This window comes from Muscardinus avellanarius, assembly GCF_963383645.1.
Source record: "Muscardinus avellanarius genome assembly, chromosome: 6".
Taxonomy (NCBI): domain Eukaryota; kingdom Metazoa; phylum Chordata; class Mammalia; order Rodentia; family Gliridae; genus Muscardinus; species Muscardinus avellanarius.
Window position 1 is genome coordinate 138,446,913 of NC_137791.1, and position 20,373 is coordinate 138,467,285.

Below are 20,373 nucleotides of genomic sequence, written 5' to 3' on the forward strand. Positions count from 1 at the left end.
CCTGAAGGGCAAAATCAGAATGCAAAGTGGCTACATCATTTAAAAGTTCAGTTTTCATTAAAAATTTCGGAGACATGCAAAAACCAGGTGTGGTGGCGCAAGCTTGTAATCTCAGTACTTGGGAGGCCGAGACAGGAGGATCGCAGGTTCTCAGCCTCAGCTACGTGTCAGGCCCTCCGCAACTTACTGAGACCTTGTTTCAAAATAAAGAATTAAAAATGGGCAAGGGGTGTAGCTCAGAGGTAGAATGCCCGTGGGTTCACTTCCCAGGTACACACACACACACACACACACACACACACAGAGACATGCAAAGGAAAAGCCAAAGGTGATGCACATTCCTGCAAAAAAGGACAGCCAGCCACAAAAAGAAAAAGGACAGCCAGCCATGAGGAACAGGAAAAGGACAGCCAGCCACGAGGGGCAGGAAAAGGACAGGCAGCCACTAGGAACAGGAAAAAGACAGCCAGCCACTAGGAACAGGAAAAGGACAGCCAGCCACTAAGAACAGAAAAAGGATAGGCAGCCTCTAGAAGCAGGAAAAGGACAGTCAGCCATGAGGTCAGGAAAAGGACAGCATGATAAATCAAGTTGCATCATACAGGGAACGACAACAAGGAGAGAAACTAGAAGAAGAATGAGACTTAAACCCTGAAAGCAGTGTTCAGAAGGCAGAAGAGGTATGAACTCTCATCAGAGCAACTGAAAGGGTCCATGTGAAGAACAGAGCTCATCAGTGATGCAAAAGAACTCAGCCTAGGGAGCGAGCACCCACATGCACCACTGAAGTCCAGGACGAGGAGACAGAAAAGGAGAATAGCGTTTAAGGAAAAAATGAAAGCTGGGCGTGGTGGTGCAGGCCTGTTATCCAGTACTTGGAGGCAGATGAGGTGGATTGACTGCATGTTCAAAGACAGCCTCAGCAACTTAACAAGCCTCTCAGCAATCTAGTAAGATCTTGTTTCTTTTCTTCTTCCTTTCTTTCCTTCCTTTCTTCCTTCCTCCCCTCATGTCCATTTTCTTTTTGGGGGGAGGGAACTAGGGATTGCACCCAGGAGCATTATACCTCTGAGCTACACCTCCAGCCCTAGTTTCTTTTTCTTTTTTTTTTTTTTTTTTAAACAGGAAACAGGGTCTCACTGAGTTGCAGAGGGCCTAAGTAGCCAAGGATGACCACGAACCCCTTATCCTCTTGTCTCAGCCTCCTAAGTACTGGGATTACAAGCATGCAACACCACACCTGGATGAGACCCTGTTTCAAAAAACTAAAAATAAAAAGGACTAGGGTGCTGGGCGTGGTGGTGCACACTTGTAATCCCAGCATTTGGGAGGCTGAGACCAGAGGATTAACGGTTCATGGACAGTCTAAGCTACTTAGTAATGCCCTTCGCAGCTCAGTGAGACCTGTTTCAAAAATAAAAAGACTAAAAAATAGGGTTTCAGCTGTGCGTGGTGGCGCACGCTTGTAATCCCCACACTTGGGAGGCAGAGACAGGAGTATCATGCAGGTTCGAAGCAGCCTCGCTGCCTTTAAGAGACTCTGTTTCCAAGCCGGGCGTGGTGGAGCACGCTTGTAATCCCAGCATTTGGGAGGCTGAGACAGGAGGATCACGGTTCACGGACAGCCTCAGCTACCTAGTGAGGCCCACTGCAACTCAGTGAGACCCTGTTTCAAAATGAAGAATAAAAAATAGGGCAGGGGGTGTAGCTCGGAGGCCTAATGCCCACGGGTTCCATCTCCAGATGCCCCCCCCCCCAAAAGAGATCCTGTTTCCAAATAAAAAAATATAAAATAGGTCTGGAGTAGACTGGAGGTAGAGGGTTTCATCCCCAGTACCACCAAAAAAAGAAAAAAGAATAGGGCTTGAGGTATAGCTCGGAGGTACAATGCCCTTCATCCCCAACACTGCAATAAACAAACAAACAAACAAACAAACTAGTGGGGCTGAGAATAATCTTTAAGGAAATAATGGAAGAGCAAGTAGAGTGGAACACACATGCAATCCCAGTACTTAGGAGGCTGAGACAGGAGGGTGGGAGGTTTGAGGCCATCCTCAGCTATAGTGAGGTCCTCCACAACTCGCTAAGACCCTATTTCAAAATAAAGAATAAAAAACAGGGTTGGGGGTATAGTTCGGGAGTAGAATGTCCTTGGGTTCAATCCCCAGTATCCCTTGCCCCTGCCACAAAAGAAATAAGGGCCAATAATCTCACTTTCACTTGATGAAAAACACTAATCTATAGACCCGAGAAGCTCAAGAAACCTCAGGAGGGATAAACAGAACCATCTCAGTAAGGGCCCAGCAGCCCTGCAAAACGAGGAAGCACAGGCCTGCTGGGAGGAGGCCGATCGGCTGTTTCTGGCGATCCCTGGTAGCCGTGACCACCCTGCTCCTCTGCTGTGGGATTCTGACAGCGGGAGGCTGTGAGGTGCAGAGCCAAGGCAGACAATCTCTGCATCCACTGTTCGCCTTTGCTTCAAACTAAAACTACTCTGAACCTAAGGACAAATGTACCCAAAGCAGTAGTCAAGTGAACTGCCAGGGGTACAGACAAAGACCAAGTGAACAGAATGGAGTCGTGGCTTGAGCCCTAATTTACAACATATCAGATTTTTTTTTTTTTTGTGGTGGTACTGGGGTTCCTGGAAGCCCGTCTACCTCCGGGCTACACTCCCAGACCTATTTTATACTTTTTATTTGGAAACAAGGTCTCTTAAGCCAGCGCGTGTGGCTGGCTTCGAACCTGCGCGATCCTCCTGTCTCTGTCTCCCAAGCACGGGGATTACAAGCATGTGCCACCACGCCCAGCAACATATCAGATTTTTTTTTTTTTTGGGTGGTACCGGGGTTCCCGGAAGCCCTTCTACCTCCGGGCTACACTCCCAGACCCATTTTATACTTTTTATTTGGAAACAGGGTCTCTTAAGCCAGCGAGGCTGGCTCCAAACCAGCGCCATCCTCCTGTCTCCACCTCCCAAGTGCGGGGATTACAAGCGTGTGCCACCACGCCTGGCCTACAACATATCAGATTTTCTTTTTCTTTTTTTTTTTTTTTTCTTTTGGTGGTATTGGGGTTCCTGGAAGCCCTTCTACCTCCGGGCTACACTCCCAGACCTATTTTATATTTTTAATTTAGAAACAGGGTCTCCTAAGCCAGCGTGCGCGGCTGGCTTTGAACCTGCGCGATCCTCCTGTCTCTGCCTCCCAAGCGTGGGGATTAACAATCGTGAGCCACCACGCCCGGCACATATCAGATTTTCAACGAATGGCCAAAGCAATTCAGTAGGGGAAGGGACAGTTTTTCTGGCAAACAGTACTGGTATTGGGGAAATTGGATATCTACATACAAAAATGGTGAATGCAGACTCTAACCTCATACCATAAGCAAACATCCAGTAAAGTGAATCATAGCCCCTAAGTAACAGCTGAAGTTGTTAATCTTCTAGAAGAAAACAGTTTGTTAGGTAAAAGTGTTGTTCTCAGTAATATATCCAAAGCATGACTGGAAGAGAAAAAAATAGTAAGCTGTAATGCTTCAAAACCAAAAACTTCTGTTTTACAAAAGACAACATAACAAAACTAATGGGTACACTATTAAACCAAGAAAAATTAGTGCAAATCGTGTATGTGCTAAAGGATTTATATCCAGTCTAACTCAATAGTATGGCAGAAAAGAAAATAAAGAGTACTTAAATGTATGAAAAGTATGTTGACCCATAAAAGCAAAATGAAAACTGAAACCACGGGATTATCATTTCCCATTATCAGACTGGCAAAACTCCCAAACTATACCAACAGTCTTTTTTTATGTGTGATACTAGGGGTTGAACCCAGGACATTCTACCTCCAAGCTACACCCCCAGTTCTATTTTCTCCTTTATTTTGAAACAGGATTTGGCTAAGTTGTTGAAGTGGGCCTTGAACCTGTGATCTTCCTGGCTCAGCCTCCGAAGACTAAGATTACAGATATTTACCGCTGTGCCCAGCTTGTGTCAGCAATGTTTTTGGATACTGGGGAGGCTGTCACAGTCTCACCTGATCCCACTTCGAGATGTTCTGACCCAGTACTCACTGCCTGGCCAGTCCCAGGGAGATAGATATGTATGTCTGCTACACACTTTCTCAATGTCAGATGCATAAGATTGCCCAATGAATAGTTTATAATGATCCAGAAAGGGAAAAAACAATGTAAGTGCCCATCACCAGAGGAAAGGGGAAGGCAGCAAAGAACAAGGGCAGGTTAGGGGTGTAGCCTGGAGGTCGAGGCCCCTGGGTTCCATCCCCAGGACCAAAAACAAAACAAAAAATCAGAAACACCTATTTAGTATCTGTTGTAAAACTTCCAGTCTACAGGAAAAAACACAGCCTGGTATAGTACTGTCACCTTTGCTTAACAGAAAAACAAATATGAAATAGAGAAAAAAGAAAAAAGTTCCTAGGAGAATTTCAGGTGTAAGGACAGCCTCAGCAATTTAGCGAGATGATGTTTCAAAACAAAAAATAAAAAGGGCTCAGGGTGAAGCTCAGAGGTAGAATGTCCCTTGGGTAAAACAAACACATACACTAAAATTTACGCATTTCTCTCTGTGTGTGTGTGTGTGTGGTTTTTTTTTTTTTAACTGGGGCCATTGCCATTTGTGTGTGTGTGTTACTGGGAACTATTTCTTTTGTGTGTGTGTGTGTGTGGTCCTGGGGATTTTTTTGACAAAGGCATTCTACCTTCGAGCTACACCCCCAGCCCAATTTTATTTCTGACTTGGAAACAGGGTCTTGGCTAAGTTGATGAGAGCCTCACTACTTGTTGAGGCTGTCCTGGAACCTGTGATCCTCCTATCTCAGCCTCCCAAATACAGGGATTACAGGCATGCGCCACCACGCCTGGTTTATTATTTTCTTAAATCCCATCCTTGTTTCTACATAGACAAAAAGCCTTCTGTGACACTTACTGATAAAAAGCAACCATGGGCGGCTGCAAGATCAAGATAGATAGTATTCTACCTCCGAGCTACACCCTAATCCTTTTTATTTTGAAACAAAGTTGATGAAAGCCTCACTACTTGCCAAGACTATCCTTGAACCTGCGATCCAACTGTCTCAGCCTCCAAAGTACTGGGATTACAGAGGTTCACCACAACAATCAGCTGTAATTTTCCACTTACTAATGCTCATGCTTGGAGAAAATATATAGTGAAAGAATTTTTTTTGACGAAATTTGAAACACGAAACCCTACCTGCTGAGCCGGGTAAGAGGGGGGAGGCGTGTCCACTTTACTCTCCTGTGTCCTGAGGTCCCCGTTCCCTGGGGCCTCGTCTTCCTTTGGAGGTCCTGGGGGCTCCCCACTGCTCTCACCATCTGCTTCTTCGTCATCAGCTTCTGAAGAACTACTACTGGTACTGCTTACCTGAGGGGACTGGAGAAACAGCCTTTTGTAACTTACACTTTCCAAAACAGAAGAACAGAGAAATTTAACTTCAGATTAGCATATCATGGCACTTACTGTGGCTACAAAGAAACCATGCCCATACCTCATCTTTCAGGGCCATGTTTTCCCCACCACCATTCAGTTCACTGTGGATCCCATTCATGTTGGCCACCACCTCAGTATCGTCGTAGTTACTCAGTGGATAAATGTCAGCAAACTTGGCTGACAGCGGTGCAACGTCTTCATCATCACTACAACTGAGACAACAGAAATGGTCACGAGGCCTTTCAACTGGAGAGGACAGTCAGGAACCAGCCCCTGGGCACAGATACCTCTTCTACCCTTCAGAGTACTACAAAGCATCACACACACACACTATGGGCTTCTCTTGGTCACCCAAATAGGAGAGGAGACACCTGGAAGAGGGTCTTTGTGCTACCTAGTAGAAAAGAATGAAAAAACCTCCAAAAGTAGAAATACTAAGGAAGCCACCAAATACCAGATCAATGGATATTATATTTTTGTTTGACTTGAAATGCCCTGATATAAAATTATTCCATTTGCCACTCCAAAGAAGACATAATTTTTAATTAAAATTAAAGGGGTATAATTGGGTGCAATGGCACATGCCTGCAATCCCAGCTATGCAGGAGGCCGAGACAACAGGGTCTCAAGTTCCAGGCCAGCCTAGGCTACTTAAGACCCTTTCTCGCTGGGTGTGCTGGCACACGTTTGTAATCCTAGGACTTGGGAGGCTGAGACAGGAGGATTGTAGGTTTGCAGCCAGCCTCAGCATACTAGTGAGACCCTGTTTCAAAACAAAAAATAACAAAGGCCTGGAGATATAGCTTGGTGGTAGAATGCCCTTGGGTTCAATCCCCAGTACTGAAAAAAAAAAAAAAAAAAAAAAAAAAAGAAAAAGAAAAAAAATAGACCCTTTCTCAAAAATAAAAATAAAAAGGCTTAGGGATGTAGCTCAGTGATAGAACACTTTTCTAGCATGCGCAAGGCCCCTGGGTTCAACCCCAGAAAAGAAAGAAAAATATTCTGGGTTTTGAGAAGTCCAAATTGAAAATTTAAAGACTCAAGGAAAAAAACCAGTCACTATAAGAAATTCATATGGCTGTATGTTCTGTAATACTCGTACGATAGACACCTAAGTCTGCCTAAATAACTAATACCATCTGTGTGTGACACTCCCAGAAGTCACCATAAGAAGCTGCCCAGAGGCCACACGAAGGACCAGCCACCTTACAATGTGGCGGCTGGTGAGAGGGCACGGCCACCTCACCCATACAAAGTACACGCCTAAAAATACGGAACACAGAGCAGAAATTCCCACGGGCTTGCTAAGGTGGTCATCTGCGCTTTCAGCAAGACATGGGACGAGCATGAATGCTAGACCGACGGTGAAGAGGATGAACAGTGGCTGGCCACCCACCAGGACGATGGGGAGACTCCCCTGCATACCAAGAGGTTTTTATTACACTGGCATTTATTAATTTACCATGTTTTTTTGGAAATGAGTGTCAAACTTTGAGTTTAATGATTTTGTATTTTAAAAGTTGCTTAAAACAAAAGGTCATTTGTCACAAAAAGCACTATAATGATGTTCTTATTTTATAGCCATTACTGCCTAATTCTCATCACTGGATTATCCGAAGTCACAACTTACAAAGTTGGTGCAGAGCCACTGTCTGTGAGGATGAGTCTGGGATGTTGCTGAATTGTGATGGGAGAGCTGGAGCCCGACCCTGAGCTTGCTGATGACACGCTAGGCGGGCGCATCTCAGAGAGATAGTCGGGAGCAGGATCCGCTTGCAGGGGTAGCTGGTGGATGTGGATGTCGTCGGTGACGGGGGGGTCCATGATGCCACAAGTGAGGATGTGTGAGAGGCTGCAGTCATCGCAAGCACATCTGATCGGGAATGAAGGACAGTTACCAAGACAGCCAACACCCAAGGTCATCACGTTCTCTGAAGGTCGATTCCTGACCTTCACCTGGTTTGGTGCGGGCTGCAGTCGGCAGCTCGGCTCACCTTCTCCTGTAGTTGCAGTTGGGGCAGTCGGGCATGCTCAGCCGGGATGACAGCATGTGCCTCATGGTGTCTGTGAAGTTGTTCTCACCAGTAACCGTTTTTTTATTAGTTAACTAGAGGAAAATTATCAAACAATAGCTTAATTTTGCAAGACACTTCCCCTAATTCATGAACCACATATTTTAGAAATGTAGCAGATTCACCGAGAAACCAGTGGGCACTGCTTCTTCAGGTGGACAGCACCAGTAAACAGTGGCAGCGCCCTGGAATCTATAGCCAAGGCTACGCCACCCGAGGACTCAGGTACCAGAAACCATCCAAATGCTTCTGTCTCCAGCAAACACAGTCCCTCACAGCAGACCTGGAAGGCAGGGCTACACCCTAACCTTTACCCCATTTGCTGTGTGCTGTGTACTGGTATCAGGACAGAGCTACAAACTGAGACTGACATGTGAAAGAAGAGAGGACAGCTGGGCCCGGGAGCTTCCAGGGAAGCGAAGCCCAAACTTCCCATCACCTGGGCATCCTGATTTCAAGAGACGGTGTTCTGGACAAGTGTTGAAAACCGAACAGGAAGTGGCCGAAGGGAACATACAGAAGAGAGGGCAGGGAACCATCAACATTTAAAGAAAGGCCAAGGGCATGGAGTTTGCAAAGGAAACGGAGGTCCAGGAAGCAGATGAGTCAGCACTCACAGAAGCAAGTTTATTAAAACAAAACAACAAAAAACAAGGGCCCCCAAACCAATCACAGGAAGGTCAACTGTGAGAGCAGAGAGCAGAGGCAAGGTGTCTAGAGGTGGCACCACGGGGACAAGGAGGAAGGGTGTAGACGAGGCCTGTCAGCACCAGCTCAAGGCATGGCTCTTCACACTGCCTGGAGAGACGGGGCTGAGCTCCAGCTCTGTGACTCGGGGACAGCCCACAGCCCTGGCCTCACACATGCCACGCTCTTTGTGGCCTCAGGGCAACCTCATCTGTAAAGTCCCCAGGCCTGCTGTGCACTAGACAAGGTTACTCAGTGAACATGGGTTTTCCTTCAGAAATATACAGAAGATTAGAAAATAAGTAAATAAAGTCGGTTTCCCTTGAGGCTTTGACACTGGCAAAATATGCTCACATGGTCCTCAAAGGGTCTCAGGCCGTGAGAGCATGCCCATGTGCAAAGGTGCTATTTGCTCAGTGAAGAGGGCTTTCTCTACTTGCCTCTCCCAATGACAATCTTACCTGCTCTTCAACGAGTCGCCTTTGCTTAAACATCTCCCAGTCCTCTGTGAACACGCGCTGCTTGGACTTCACTGTCATCTAGAGAGGGCGTGTAAACGACGACAAACTGGCACCAGCATCAACGACATACTTTTTTTTTTAGGTTTGGGGATGGAATGCAGGGGCATTCGACCTCCAAGCTACTCCTCTCGCCCCATTTTTTTTTAGTCTTTGTTTTATTTTTATTTTCTTTATTCATTTTTTTGTGGTACTGGGGGTGGAACCCAGGGGCTTTTCCCTGGGTGATCCTCCTGTCAAGTGCTGGGATTACAAGCATGCACCACCATGCCTGGCTTGAACCCAGGGGCTTTCTATCTCCAGGCTATACTCCTAGACCTATTTTTATACTTTATTTGGAAACAGTCTCACTAAGTTGCTGAGAGCCTCACTCAGTAGCTGAGGCTGGCTTTGAACCTGTGCGGTCCTCCTGTCTCGGCCTCCCAAGCGCAGGGATTACAAGCGTGCCCACCACGCCCGGCACAACCACACACCTTCCCAAGGGAAGATTCTTTTATTTTTATTTTTTGTGTGACGTGAGGATTGAATCCAGGAGCATTCTATCAATGAGGTGCACCCTCAGCACTATTTGTTCTTTATACTGAAACAGGATCTTCCTAAGTTACCACATGCTGTCCTCAAAGCTGTGATCCTCCTGTGTCTGAGCCTCCCACAAATACTGGGAATCCGGGCATGTGCCACCATGCCTGGATTCAAGGAGAGATTTTTAAAAATACTAATGACGTATGTGTGTGTGTTTATCTACGAAACATTATCTGTTAACAGAGATACAACACTACAAATACGTTCCAGGTACTCCATCTCAGCATCTTACTCTCGTCCTAGGTCTTTTCCCCTCCAGGCCTCCCCGCTGTGGAAGGCGGAGTCTTTCCTCTACAGAGGTGTGCTCACCCCTGCGCCTGCCGAGGGCGGAGCCAGCACGTGCGGCAGGCACGAGACGCATGAGGATGCTTGTGCTGGCCCACTACACCACTCACGTGAGTTCACCACCGTTCCTTGATCTAGATGACGCAATGACGTGCTATGCAGAAACCGGTGTGAAACTGTTATGACCAAAACAGAAAACCTGAGATGGCCGAGTCACTAACGTGAACGGAAAAGCAGCAGACCTAGACTCGTCCTTCCTCCTCTGCATATGTGACTCAGGCCCCCAAGTCGTCTTCTTATTTTAACCGAGGCTAGCCACAAACCTGTGGTCTTCCTGTCTTAGCCTCCCAAGCACAGGGATCGAGAGTGTGTGCCATCACGGTCCGTGGGCCCCAAGTTTTAGAGTAGGTTCTATCACATCCTTCATCGAACACTCAGTAGCTGAGGCTGGCTTCAAACCTATGCGATCCTCCTGTCTCAGCTTCCCAAGCCTGCGCCACCACACCTGGCTGGAAGGATGAATTTTTAAAAGCAAACAAAGCAACTAATTTCTTTCTTTCTTTTTTTTTTTTTTTTGCGGGTCTGGGGATGGAACCCAGGGGTATATGACCTCTGAGCTACACCCCCTGCCCTATGTTTTATTCTTTTTATTTTGAAACAAGGTCTCACTGAGTTGCAGAGGGCCTCACTAAGTAGCTGAGGCTACCTGCGAACTGCGATCCTCCGGTCTCAGCCTCCCGAGTGCTGGGATGACAAGCGTGCGCCCCCACGCCCGGCCAAAGCAGCTAATTTCCAAGCTGTCAGCTGTCTCCCTCAATCCTGCCTGTTTGTGAACAGAGAATTATTTTACAAGTGTTGACCATTTTGAGCCTCTGGGTTAGTATGCATTTTTAAAATGCTCCTTGATTAGAAGCAAATGATACCCATTCCAAGGGTTTACAATAAGTGACACATGGAGAATGGAGCTGAGGAGGCAGAAGGAAGGGTCTCCCCCAGCGCCTTTCAGCAGAAAACATGGCCCAATGAAACCTTGACTTTGGGCTTCTGGCTTCCAGAACTCTGACAAAATACATTTCAGTTGTTTGAAGCCATCCCTTCTCTCCCCATTCCACAGTGGCACCCTGGATTTTACTAAAATGGTTCAACACTGGGCGCAGTAGTGTAAGCCTGTGATCCCCACTCTTCAGGAGGTTGAGGCAGGAGGACTGCCAAGTCTGAAGTCACCCTGGCAACTCAGCAAGACCAAAGGCTGGGGTGCAGTTCAGTGGGAGAGTACCCCAGGGTTCAACCCCCAGGACGGCCACAAAAGACGTGCTCAATTTCCCTACTTTGTATTATGGGATCTTGGTTTCTCATAGTTTCTTTGTAAAAGAATGAATGTAAAAATGCGTCTTCTAGCCAAGTGTGATAAGCGCATGCGTGTATTCCCAGTACTTGGGAGGCTGAGACAGGAGGATTCAGGTTCGCTGCCAGCCTCAACTACTTTTGAGGCCCTTTGCAACTTAGTGAGACCCTGTTTCAAAATAAAGAATAATAATAAAATAGGGCTAGAGGTGTAGTTCGGAGGTGGAATGTCCCTAGGTTCAATCCCCAGTACTGCACCAAAAATAAATAAATAAATAAAAGGAAAAAAAAGCATATTCTACTTTCTTTAGTGAAGAATGGTGATTTTTTTTAAAGAAAGATATAACAATTTTAAAGAAATAAATTCAACTTCAGCTTTACTTTTTTTTTTTTTTTTTTGTGGTACTGGGAATGGAACCCAGGGGCCTTCTACCTCCGGGCTATAATCCCAGACCTATTTTATATTTTTATTTGGAGACAGGGTCTCTTAAACCAGCTGAGGCTGGCTTCGAACCTGCACGATCCTCCTATCTCAGCCTCCCAAGCGCGGGGATTACAAGCGTGCGCCACCACGCCCGTCTCTCAGCTTTACTTTTAAGCAAGACTCTATTTTTCTCCCCAAGAGAAAAGATATACAATGCTATTTTTACACACATTCCATTTTTCCCGAACAGCAGTGACAACAATATATATTAATTTCTAAGTGAATCTAACTGCAGGCAAGATACATCTAGAAATTACTACTTCTAAAAGATTCTTCGGTCTTAGCAAAGAAAGAATTTCCCTCTTCCTAAGAATTGTCCCGAGGCATTTCTGTTTAGTCATAGTTTAGCTGAAGAAACAAAAATTTTTTTAAACTAGAATTGTTATCTACTACCCCATCACAGACATCAGTGCCTCACAGGTTCCCCAAGGGACAGGATAGAGATGCCCTGACTGGACCCTGCCCCTGCCTGGCTCCAGCCCTGGAGTGCCTCCTGCCACCCGGAGGTGGTAGCACCACCATTCCCTGGAGCCCGGAGCAGTGGCAGGCTAGACACACTGCACGTGGCACCCAGCTCCAGAGAGGTCCAGTTACCATCCCTTCTCTAACCTATGTTGTAATTTGATTTCACCATTTTCTGAAATCGCTAAAGGAGATCTACCATCCCAGAAGTAAATGTTGGTGCAACATGAGGAAAAGTCAGAAATGACTCAGCGTGCCCTGCCGTGCTGCAGAGCAGAGGGAAATGCTGGCATGGGAGGCTGGGAGAGAGGGAGGTGGAGGTCCCATTCAGAGAAGCTTCCAGACTCTGGACTGTACAAAGGCCTGCTTCCGCAGTCCACAGGAGGCTAGTGCTCTGTGAGTCCTTGACTAGCGCTGGGCAGCAGGCAGTGGTTACCAGCATCACCGGTTTCTGTGAATGACATCTCAGATTTAGAGCCTCAGGTCACCTAGTCCAAACACAACTAAAGCTTTTGCCAACTTGCTTCGGCACATTCCCCACCCCAGGAACCGTGGTGAGCCACCAGCCCCAATATACCCTGGTTCCAGAGTTGCCAGTGCCCTGTCACTGAGGTAACTACCAGTGGCTCTGTGGTGGCCCTGAGCCATTGTTCTAGCAAGGCCAGGTGATGACATCTGGGTATGCTGTTGGCAGCTCTGTCCGCAGCGAGCTTATACTGTTCATGCTTGCTCAGGTTCTAGGGTACTGCTCGCCATCTGCTGCAGCTTAGGGTATCCTCGCCAACATGGCCTCACTCCTCTCCCAACCCAGTATCCCTGTTGAAGACAAACTGAGGAGTCAGGTATGGTGGGGCACACCTGTAATCCCAAGATTTGGGAGGCTGAGACAGGAGAATTTAGCAAGGGCAGCCTAAGCAATTTAGCAAGACCCCCCCACTGTGTGTGTGTGTGTGTGTGTGTGTGTGTGTGTGTGTGTGTGTGTGTGTTTACTGGGAATTGAGCCCAGAGGCAATGTGCCACCACACCCAGCTTGAGACCCCATTCTAAAATAAAAAAAGGAGCAGAGTGTCTAAAAATAAAATCTAGCCATGTATGTGGTGGCACACACTTATAATCCTAGTATTTGAAAGGCTGAGACAGGAGGATGACAGGTCCACAGCCTCAGATACTTAGTGAGGCCCTCCACAACTCACTGAGACCATTCCTAAATAAAGAATAAAAATTGGGGCTGGGGGTGTAGTTCAGAGGTAGAATGCCCTGGGTTCACCCCCAGCACCGAAGGGAAAAAAAAACAAACAACTGGGCGAGGTGGTGCAATTTATAATCCCAGTATTTGGGAGGCTGAGACAGGAGTTCACAGGTTTGAAGCCAGCCTCAGCCGTTTAGGGAGGCCGTCAGCAACTTACCGAGAAATAAAATAAAATAAAAAATAAAAAATAAAAAAAAATTAGGGCGGGAGGTATAGCTTTGAGGTAGAATGCCCCTGGATTCAATCCCTAGTATAGCAAAAAGAGAAAAAGAGAGCGAGGAAGGGAGGGAGAGAAAAGGAAGGAAAGAAAGAAAGAAAGAAAGAAAGAAAGAAAGAAAGAAAGAATGAGGAACTGAATGCTGTAATCCCAGTACTTGAGAGGCTGAGGCAGGAGGATCATAGCTTCCAGGCTAGCCTCGGCAACTTAGCAAGACCATGTTTCAGAGTAAAAAGGGCTAGAGGTATATAGCTCAGTGGTAGAATGTCCCTGGGTTCCATCTCCAGTACAACAAAACCAAAACAAACCTAAAAGTCGTCTAATGATTCTCACATTTCGCAGGGAGGAAAAGTTTAAGCAGACTCGTGGGGCAGATCTAGACCTGCAGTCTGGTGTCACCTGCCAGCACCCTTCACAAGACCCAGGTCAAGCAGATCCCAAGGGAGCAGCAACCCCTGAGCACGCTCGCCATGCACCGCCGAGCCTAGGAGCCTATGCTGAAGCCTGCCCAGCCTCGCCTCATCTCCTGGCCCCTGACCTCTCTTCTACGGAAACAGCAAGATGACAGAAAGACTGCTCCGTGTGCAGGGTGGCCGAGGGGAGCGTCCGTCATGGTGCTGCCGGCTACCTGCAAGGTCAGCCCTGATGGGGGGCTGCAGAGGGAATGCTGCGGCCTGCTGGCTCGCCATCCTCACTCAGGCAGCTGAGTGGAGCTGTACAGCTCCCCGCCGGCCCCAGCATCTGCCACACTGACAGCTACTGCAACAGTGTGGGAACAGCCCACTCCCACAGCATCTCAAGATGAGGTGAGGACTCACTGTCAGTGGCGAGCAGCTGGAGAATGTCTCTAGTTGCACAAGCAGACAAAACTCCATTTAGGGACACATCCACTGTAAAGTACACAGAGTAACAAGAACCCTAGCAAGCCTGGCAGTGCTCATGCCAGAAAGCGTGGCAGGCGCTGCTTCAGGAGAGGCTGAGAGCACGGCACAGCAGAGCTGCTCGTCTCCCAAGGCCACCCCTTCTGCCACATGTGTAAGAGCAGAAAACAGAGAAGGCTGGAATTCGTCCATGGCAGCCAGTGAGGGCCAGAAGCAAGATGAGGAGTGAGCAAGAGACCGCACACGGCCACGGCCCCGTGCTGTGGTGAGCTCTCAAACATGTCCACGGTAGGAGCAGCACACAACAGTCCCTCCTCCTTTCCAGTCGCTCCATCTTCAAACAAGGATGCTACCAGAGGGCAGAGCTAGCATCCAGTGGCACCATGGATCCTGGGCCAGTCACAGGACCAGCACACATCTGAATCCACAATCAGTCCTATTTGCTATCGTCTCAAACACTTTTTTCCTTCTTACTTCTCATACACCGGGGACTTTCATTCCTATTCATTTGTTTTGCAGTACTGGGGATCGAACCCAGTAGCTCTCATCACTGAGCTAGATCTTCAGCCTTTTTTATTTTTTTATTTTTTTGAGGGGGGTTAACAGAAGCTGAAATCAGGGGCATTTACTTCAACTCTATTTTCTTAGCCCTATTTTATTTTTAATTCTGAAACAGGGTCTCACTGAGTTGCTGAGGCTGGCCTCAAACCTGTGACCCTCCTGTCTCAGCTTTCTAAGTACTGGGTTTACAGGCATGTACCACATGCCCAGCTACACTGTGACTTTTTTTTTTTTTTTTTTGGCAGTACTGGGGTTCCTGGAAGCCCTTCTACCTCTGGGCTACACTCCCAGACCTATTTTTACATTTTTATTTGGAAACAGGGTCTCCTAAGCCAGCACGTGCAACTGGCTTCGGACCTGCGCGATCCTCCTGTCTCTGCCTCCCAAGTGCGGGGATTACAAGCGTGCGCCACCACGCCCGGCTACACTGTGACTTTTAAAATAAAGCTACTCTGAAGAAGACCAGAGACAGGCAAGAGAGGTCACCACCTCAAAGCCTGGCTTGGCATCCCTCCTCTGAAGGGCTCTGGTGCCCAGCACATGACCGCTTCCCCTGTTCCTCACTACCGCCAAGTGTCAGCGCACCCTTGTGGACAGTTTGCCGCGGATAGACACTGGGCTCTGAACAGCACAGTGCTTAGTGCAGGTGTGGCAGTGTGGGGACGTGGCTGAGGTGGCCCCAAGTGGGTGCACGCACCTGCTCATCCACGTAGGCGTCAATCCTCTTCTGACACTCCAGCCACTCCTCGGCCACCTTGCGCAGCTCCTCCTCGGAGCGCTGGAACCTCTGCAGCAAGGTGCTGTAAGTGTCCTCGTTGCAGGCGTCGTGCGTGGTGGTTCCCAGCCTAGGAGGAAGAGGGCTTGTAACAGAACAGAAGGAGGCTGGCTTCCACTGTGGTCACCTTGCCTCCTGTCGTGGACCCTGGCTGCTGCAGAGCCCAGGGGCACCACTGTCAGGACGAACAGCCCCCACCCAGCCGGGCACCAGGCAGAAGCTAGTGTAAGGAGATGCTCAGAGGGAGCACTCCTCAGAAAAGAGCAGGGAGTGGCGCCATCTTAAAAAGACTCAGCCCAGTCATTAGTTTACTACCTATGGGTTGTACACTATTTCTCCCTATTAAAATATAACGAACTAGAGCAAATAAAACATTTACAGAGAAATAAAAGTTAAACTTGGTAAAAACAGAAAACTCGAATCAACCAGAGAGATATAGTTACACTGTATTAAAAGAGTAAGATGACAAGCCTTGCGTGGTGGCGCACGCTTGTAATCCCAGCATTCCGGAGACTGAGACCCACCTGGAGGAACGCGGTTCGCAGACAGCCTCAGATACTTAGGCCCTCTGCAACTCAGTGAGACCCAGTTTCAAAATAAAGAATCAAATATAGGGCAGGGGTATAGCTCGGAGGTCGGATGCCCCAGGGTTACATCCCCAGACCCACAAAAAATAATTAAATAAAAAAATAAAAGAGTAAGATGGCAAATAAGAAAACAAAAGAGGAAAGAGAAGACATACAATTGGGCATAAGAAAAAATATGTGGATTTTAGAAGAAGAGTACACAGGGCAAGGCAGCAGCTTGGGAGAAAAGAAAGGTGGGGAGAGCACATGGAGCTTGAGGAGACATGCGTAGGTTATTGGAAAAATTCATTTCCTTAACACCCGAATACATCAATATGTCAACCAAAATACTTAGCCTGATGATTATTCATAATCAAAAACAACACTTATATCCAGAACATAAAGATTATGTGCATGTCAGAAATTAGCATTGTTTATATAAAGAACTGAGAGTGATCCAGATAGGACCAATAAAATACATGATGGGAGCCAGGTGTGGTAGTGCATGCTTGTAATCTCAGTACCTGGGAGGCTGAGACAGAAGGATCACAGGTCTGAGGACAGCCTCAGCAAGTAGTGAGCCTCTCATCAACCTAGCGAGACCCTATTTCAAAATAAAAATAAAACAAGGCTGGAGGTGTAGCTCAGAGGTAGAATACCCCTGGGTTCAATCCCCAGCACCATACCAACAAACCCAAAAACCAACACACACACACACACACACACACACACACACACACACACACACAACCACCACCATGATGGGATATTTTATTATTATCATTATTATTGTGGTACTGGGGATAGAACCCAGGGGCATTCTACCTCCGAGCTACACTCCTAGTCCTATTTTTTATTCTTTATTTTGAAACAGGGTCTCACTGAGTTGCAGAGGGCCTCACTAAGTAGCTGAGGCTGTCCATGAACCGTGATCCTCTGGTCTCAGCCTCCCAAATGCTGGGATTAAAGAGTGTGCCACCACGCCCGGCTTATGATGGAATACTGAAATGAAGGGATATGAGATAATTAGGCACTAGTTATAAATTTTATAGTTGCACCTTTCATTCATATATATACATGCATATACATACACATAGTTGGTTTTTGGGGGCAGTACTAGGGATTGAACCTAGAGGTGTTCTACCACTGAGCTACACTCCCAGCTCTTTTTATTTTTATTTTTTTTGTCTGGAAAGTTTCATTAGGTTGCTGAAAGCCTCAATATGTTGCTGAGGATGCCCTTGAACCTGTGATCCTCCTAGCTCAGCCTCCCAAGTATTGTGCCACCATGCTGGGCTATGACCCTGTTTCCAAATAAAATAGAAAATAGGTCTGGGAGTATAGCATGGATGTAGAAGGCCCCTGGATTTCATTCCTAGCACCACAAAAAAATAAAGGATAAAAAATAGGGCTGGGGGTGTAGCTTGGAGGTAGAATGCTTCTGGGGTTGCATTCCTAGTACCGAAAAACAAAAACAAAAAACAGTGTCCTGCTAGGTTGATGAGAGTCTCACCACTTGCTGAGGCTGTTCCTTGAACCCGCGATCCTCCTGTCTCAGCCTCCTAAGTGCTGGGATTATGGGCATGTACTACTGCACCTGGCCATGCATTGAGATTACCATCAGTACCACCACCACCAAAAAAAAAAAAAAAAAAAAAAAAAAGTCACACATTAAAAAAAAGTCACACATAAAAAAAAAAAAGAAATATACCGATATTAAGATATCACTACAGCATGTTTTAAAATGTGTATGTGTGGGCTGGGGAGGCAGAGGATTTGCCTAACATGCATGAGGCTCTGGGTTCAATTCTTAGAACTTTGAAAAAAGTATGTGTGTGTGTATGTACACAGGGAAACGAATGTGTAAGAAACATTAAATTGTTTACAGTGCTTATATATCATTAATAATGGTTTTTACTTTCATAATTTTATTTGCAATAATACTATAATAATTTTATAATAAAAATAAAACCATTTTATAGCTGGGTGTGGTGGCGCACATTTGAAATCCCAGCATTTGGAAGGCTGAGACCAGAGCATCATGGTTTGCAGACAGCCTCAGTGACTTAGTGAGGCCATTCACAATCAGTGAGACCCTGTTTCAAAAATAAAAAAGACTTGGGGCCAGGATGTAGCTCAGTCGCAAAGCGCCTGCTTTGCAGGTGTAGTGCTCTGGGTTCGATCCCTGGTTCCAAAAAAGACAAAACTAAACAAAACAACCAACAACAACAAAAAATAAAAAATAAATAAAAAAGACTAAAAAATAGGGCTGGGGGGATGTATCGTGGAGGTAGAATGCAAAAAAGAAATAAAAAAGCATTTGTCACAAGTGGAGGACAGAAATGGGTCCCTCTTCTCCTTTTCCTTGTCTCCACCTGGGTGGTTCATGACTGTGAACACTGGGTCAAACGGGGAGATCTGCAAATAACCTCCACTGTTGAAGCCAAGTACATGTGTTCGTGGATGGCAGTCACTTCTAGGAGGAAACAGGTCCAAGTTGTTAGGAACCCACCCACTGAATGAAAAGAGAACAGTGATGCACAGAGACTGAGGCTGCTCTGAACACCCAGCTGTCCTTCTCAGGCTTTCTTGCCCTCAGGACCAGAGCTCAAGACACAGCTCCAGTGAACTTCTGTCTCTTCTGGTCTCTGCACCGATGTCTGGCATGACCCAGGCATCTTGCCACATCACAGCGGTGAAGAGGAGGTCTCCTGACTCCTGCCGTGCCGCCCTTGCTCTTCACATGGCTCACTATCCTGTCTGCATGCGAGACTCAATGTCTGTGTAATTCCACCTGGTCCTTCTTTCCACTGGCTCCTTTCCCCACTCCTGGCAGAAGCACACTTCTCTAAGTTGTAGGACGCAGATTATTTCTAGCCTGGGGAGGGCAGAGCAGATGGGGACCTGGAGATTCCCTTGCTAGTGTAATGTGAGCACTCATGAGCAGGCCCATGCAGGGCCTGGACTACAAGCCTCTGCAGGGTCAAAAGCACAGGATTTTTATTTATTTTTTGGTACTGAGGCATGAACCCAGGGGCATTCTACCTACAGTAACATCCCTTTTTATTTTTTGCTTTGAAACAGGTTTCACTAGGTTGCCGAGAGTCTTGCTAAGTTGCTGAGGCTGTTCTTGAACCTGCAATCCTCCTGTCTTAGCATCTCTAGTACTGGGATTAAAGATGTGTGTCACCATTCCTGGCTAATGGCACAGTTCTTTCAAACATAAACTGCCAGGAAAAAGGGATAGTAAAAGCAGTGGGCATATGGGAACTATAGATTCAAGACTATCAAAAGACATGGAGGAAAAAGGGAAGAGAGAACGAGAGTTACTGACTGCTGGTCAGACAGTCTGCTTGGGATAATGAAGATTTCTAGAAATACATTGTGGTGATGGTTGTAAATACTGTGAATATAATTAATGCTATTGAATTTAATTCTTCAAGTGGCAAATTTTAATTATATATTTCATATAATGTAATGCCAAAGGCTACGGAATTGAACATTTTAAGTGGGTGAATGGTACCCTATGATAATTATATCTTAATAAAGCTGTTGAAAAAAGAATATATTTCTTTTATTTTTTGTGATACTGGGGTTCCTGTACCCACCAGGCTACACTCCTACCACCAGGCAACCCTTCTACCACCAGGCTACACTCCCAGACACTTATTTTCTATATTTTTATTTGGAAACAGAGTCTCAAGCCAGAGAAGTTGGCTTCGAACCTGCACGATACTCCTGTCTCCGCCTCCCAAGCATGGGGGATTACAAGCGTGCGCCACCACGCCCGGCGAAAAAAGAATATATTTCTTAAACCATACAATTTCCTTTGAACAAGGATGAAATGTGAGTAACTTGTGTACACACTGACTACAAAAACAGGCAAAACTAAGATGGGAGACACACGGTTGGTTCTCAAGAAGATGATGATGTTGACAATTATGGGCAGAGATGCTGACTTGAAGGGGCCTGACCTGGGTGCTGCCACAGGTACATTTGCTCTCTAAAGATTCATGAAGCTAGACGTGTGCTTTATGCAGTTCTCCATATCTGTATTTTACTTCATAATTTTTTTAAAAAAGCTAAATAGGGGCCAGGCGTGGTGGCGCACGCTTGTAATCCCCGCACTTGGGATGCTGAGACAGGAGGATCACACAGGTTCGAAGCCAGCCTCAGCTAGTTAGTGAGGCTCTCAGCAACTTAGTGAGACCCTGTTTCCA

The 20,373-nt window shown here is 46.6% G+C and overlaps 1 protein-coding gene across 1 annotated transcript in view; it reads right to left on the reverse strand.

The window, feature by feature from the left end:
- Positions 1 to 20,373, reverse strand: part of FAM193A (family with sequence similarity 193 member A) — a gene marked incomplete at both ends in the record, with an annotated part of 169,111 nt that overhangs the window by 51,588 nt on the left and 97,150 nt on the right. Inside the window, 6 exons of the mRNA XM_080697594.1 lie at positions 5,234 to 5,413; positions 5,529 to 5,682; positions 7,101 to 7,343; positions 7,465 to 7,577; positions 8,691 to 8,768; positions 15,510 to 15,657. Coding sequence (XP_080553720.1) covers positions 5,234 to 5,413; positions 5,529 to 5,682; positions 7,101 to 7,343; positions 7,465 to 7,577; positions 8,691 to 8,768; positions 15,510 to 15,657 — 916 coding nt within the window. The remainder of the gene's footprint in view (positions 1 to 5,233; positions 5,414 to 5,528; positions 5,683 to 7,100; positions 7,344 to 7,464; positions 7,578 to 8,690; positions 8,769 to 15,509; positions 15,658 to 20,373) is intronic.